Genomic DNA, 3990 nt, shown 5'->3' on the forward strand with positions numbered 1-3990 from the left:
TCTGCTCTAAAGTTAAGCCCGCACCTCTTAGAGCCAGCTGCAAAATTGGTTCTTATTGATATTATATGAAAAATACATGAAATGTCCAGTTGGTTCAAAACGTAAAATGGCGGACGATCATCAAAAAGTAACCCAATTTAGACCGTGTATCGATCTACACGATGGAAAAGTTAAACAGGTTTGTTTCCAGGAACAGTGCATTTTGATTTAACTAAAGGTAAATTTCTCACCATTCTTGGGTTCTAGTCAGATTGTCGGTGGCACTTTGACAGACAACGAGGGGCATCTCCAAACGAATTTTATTGCCAGGTAAATGTTGAAGAAATCTGAGATAGATAAAATGTTGTTTTCAATCCAATTCACGTCTTCTGTCGCCTGAAATCTATTAAAATCAAGATCGGGATCATATCCTGGTGAGAATGAGATCTGGTGACCAAGATCCAGTATCTCCCAACCAGTTCAAACATGAATACATTGACCTTTCACTTCCAGAAGTGATTAACATGTTACATCTCCTTATTATATCCATACATTACTCAGCAAACAGGTGATGAGAATGTACAAACTTATCTGGTAGAAGTTGTTACCTTGATCTAACACCAAATTCTCATAATTTATTTACAAGGAAATGTGTAGTGGCCAGAGGGGAGGTTTAACAGTCAGATCTTGTAATTTTATATACTTCCCAATGCCAGTCTCCTGTTACTTAAAGTAAATTACAATCAAGATTTGGATAAAATCTCAGCAGGGATGAAATCTTTTGACCAAAATCTAGAATCTCCTGCCCAGAACTAGCCCAACTGTTATGCAGGGCATTAAGGAGAGTTTAGATGTAGGTATATTGCCTTCAATGTGTGGAAAGGCAGACTGTTCTGATGTGGCTGAAAAACCCTTGACATAAGATTTTCATAAGAGACACAGTTTGTCAGTAGATTTTTTTAGCTTAGACATTTGCATCTTCTATTTTACAGTCATAGGCCAGGTTACTTTGCCTCACTGTACCGAAAAGACAACCTTACTGGAGGTCATGTGATCAAACTGGGTCCTGGTAATGATGCTGCTGCAGAGGAAGCCTTGGCAGCCTGGCCTGATGGTCTTCAGATTGGAGGGGGAATAACCATTGATAATGCAATATCATGGCTTGATAAAGGAGCTTCTAAGGTAATGGAAGATTATCGTGAAATAGACAGGTATTCCTTGTGGTGAGAAGACTCACAAGAAACCCAGTGGTAGATCTAGGGGAGGGGCCTGGGCCCCCCCTTATTCTGGGTAAATAAAAAAAAAGAATCGCAGAAGAAGAAAAGCCAGCAGGGCAAGCGACAAAAAACAGGGTCCCCCCCTTAGCTCTAGGTCTGGATCTGCCACCGAAACCAGCTCAGTGGTGGAACAGTACTACTAATATCACGGTGTGTAAGGCAAGCTACTGTTATCCCCGCTACCACAGTAAACTGTTAGTCATATCAATAAATAATTGCTAAATGGCTTTTATGTTATAATTCCAGGTCATTGTCACATCATGGCTGTTTCCTTCTGGTGAATTTTCTATGGAAAGACTCCATCAGTTAAGCAGTTTAATTGGCAAAGAACAACTGGTCATTGATCTAAGTTGTCGTCGTCAAAAGAATTCTTGGTTTGTTGCCATGAACAAGTGGCAAACAGTTACCAGTTTAGAAATATCCAAAGGTGAGCTGGGTATTCTCAGTGTACAGTGAGATCAAGTTCATAACTTGTCTGCACCCTTGTTTCCCAAAGGGTCAAAGTTAACAAACAGACTTTCCAATAGTGGATCAAAAGATGCCATTTCTGATATGTCCATAAACTGATATGCATTGCTCGTACATACTAAGATCCTCTTTGTTTCAATTGACTATCATTTTTAGAAATATTACACAAGATGTCTCAGTTTGCATCAGAGTTTCTTGTACATGCTGCTGATGTAGAGGTAAGAGTTATGTTTGACAATTTTCGCTATCAGTGATTTACATGAAGAATAAAGGAAAGGTTAACAAAAAACTGCCCCTGTTGACCCCTATGAGTGATTAGTATCTTATTTCTCCTTATGGTCTCATCCCTGAATCAAATTTTAAAGTCATGAGAATTGAGGAGCTGATCACCAAATTAAGAAGCTCTTGATTCTTAAACAAATCCCCCTTGTCAGCACCTCAGGAAATGTAAAGAGAACAGAATGGAGAACTTAAATTTTAATTTTAGGGTGTAGAGGGTTGATAAATAAATATTAAAAATCAGCCATCGTTAGCAATGACACAAGAAGCTAATTTTACTTAAAACTAGAATTTTTACAATTTAATTCCTTCTCTCTCTTGAAGGGCCTTTGTAAAGGAATTGATGAAGATCTTGTAAAAGGTACAAATTTTTTTTTGTGTAAAAGATGGGGAATTCAAAGTTCATTAATTGCTTAAAAACCTTTAACTTTTGTGCAGTCTGTCATTCTTGCTCATTTCCTTTACTTTTTTTTCTTACAGCTCTTGGTCAGTGGTCTCCAATACCTTGCACTTATGCTGGAGGTGGGAAAGGTTAGAAATTTGAACCTTTTTGAAGGGATTCTTATTAGCAAAGTAGATGCTTAAAAAAGACCAGGCTGAAAGTTTGCAGCAAGCCTTGATCTTTTAGCCACTGAAAAAAAAGCGTTATCCTGAAAGAAATAAAGGTGTATGGAGAAAGGATGGGAGGGAATACCTTCTTCCTATGACTCCCATGATTGGTTGTAGTCTTAAATTTTTATTATTGAAACAAAGAGGTTTTGCTATTTGTCTACAGATATTGAAGATCATTTGCATTGGAATTTGTGCACTTGCAACAAAAATTCAAGAATGATTATTCTGTTTTGTCCACCTTAAAACCTCTTTAATTGATTTTACCCGTCTATAGACATCAGTGATTTGGAATTGGTGAACAGGCTATCAGGTGGAAAGGTGGACTTAACTTTTGGAAGGTAAATAAGTCATTTATTTTTGCCTCTTAATGAGACCCAATAGCATCACAATATGCCCAGATTAGGGAAATAATCTGCGATTCAGTTTTCCCTATGAGATTGAATTGAAAGTTGGCTTGTCTGATACCGAGAGGAGAAAATGTTCATTCACTGCATGGAAAATACTTTCCTTGAAGGAGAAGATAGGATTTTAACATTCAGAACAAGATTCATGTTCTCATTGGACTTTAGCTCTTTAACCCTTAATGGAATAAAGGAGTTAATTGCCAAATGAAGCTCTCCTCAGCATAAAGAGAGTGAAATGATTATTCAATGGGTTTCTTTTTCAAAGTACATAGCTGCTTTATGTTGAATCACTCTGTATTTTTTTCTTAACAGTGCTCTGGATTTGTTTGGTGGAAATGGAGTCAGATATGCAGACTGTGTAGAGTGGAATAGGATGTATTCAAGATAATATGCACATAATATTAGTGATATACACAGTCACATAGAGAAAAGGCTCATAAATAACATTTTCTGCTGTACTGTTAGCTATTCAATAGCACCAAGAGATATCAGCCATTGTATTTTGATCAGTCAGAGGCTGTAGAAAGATGGGCAAGAGTGATCTCTGTAATTAGGGTTCCACCTATTTCATAACAAGTGATTAACCGATTATCAGGGTTTACCATTAAGATGATGAACAAGTGTTATGCCTTGATGGCAGTCATTGCAGCAACAACCAAATACATATTGCCCCAAAATAAGTTATCTATTTAGTGTTTGAATAAAGAGGGTGAGTTTCTAAAGAAGCTGTGGGTATTTCAAACTAATTAGGTTTTATCAACTGAGTTGATAATGTAAACTGGCCACCATGTTAGCCCTTCATCAGAGCAAAATTATTTATTTATGGTGTTTGGCAATCATAAAAGCAACACCAATACTTGCCTTTGAATTCTAAAATGAGAAATAAAATTTGAACTGATTTTCAGTTTTTGACTATGCCAGTTCAAATTGTCATTGGTAACTTAGACATGAATGTACAGTTCGTTAAACAC

The 3990-nt window shown here is 37.0% G+C and overlaps 1 protein-coding gene across 3 annotated transcripts; it reads left to right on the forward strand.

The window, feature by feature from the left end:
- Window positions 1-76: 76 nt before the first annotated feature.
- LOC131795270 (uncharacterized) lies at window positions 77-3934 on the forward strand. 3 transcript variants are annotated; one of them, XM_059112836.2, is made up of 9 exons: window positions 77-178; window positions 251-309; window positions 972-1161; window positions 1503-1683; window positions 1881-1942; window positions 2328-2364; window positions 2484-2534; window positions 2890-2953; window positions 3332-3934. In XM_059112836.2, the coding sequence occupies exons 1-9, from the start codon at window positions 77-79 to the stop codon at window positions 3405-3407; spliced, it is 822 nt and encodes a 273-aa protein (XP_058968819.1). In that variant the 3' UTR covers window positions 3408-3934. The 3 variants fall into 3 exon arrangements, with proteins under 3 accessions (XP_058968819.1, XP_058968821.1, XP_058968820.1); XM_059112837.2 differs by having other exon boundaries at window positions 96-178; window positions 247-309; XM_059112838.2 differs by lacking the exon at window positions 251-309 and having other exon boundaries at window positions 89-178.
- The last annotated feature ends 56 nt before the right edge of the window (window positions 3935-3990 follow it).

The sequence above is a fragment of the Pocillopora verrucosa genome, chromosome 11 (genome assembly GCF_036669915.1).
Source record: "Pocillopora verrucosa isolate sample1 chromosome 11, ASM3666991v2, whole genome shotgun sequence".
In the NCBI taxonomy this organism is placed as follows: domain Eukaryota; kingdom Metazoa; phylum Cnidaria; class Anthozoa; order Scleractinia; family Pocilloporidae; genus Pocillopora; species Pocillopora verrucosa.

Bases quoted from the DNA above. Each gene is read 5' to 3' on its own strand.
- LOC131795270 (XM_059112836.2), top strand. From the start codon at position 77: ATGAAATGTCCAGTTGGTTCAAAACGTAAAATGGCGGACGATCATCAA. The intron at 310-971 runs GTAAATGTTGAA...TCTATTTTACAG, and splicing joins CAAACGAATTTTATTGCCAG to TCATAGGCCAGGTTACTTTG. The intron at 1,162-1,502 runs GTAATGGAAGAT...TTATAATTCCAG, and splicing joins TTGATAAAGGAGCTTCTAAG to GTCATTGTCACATCATGGCT.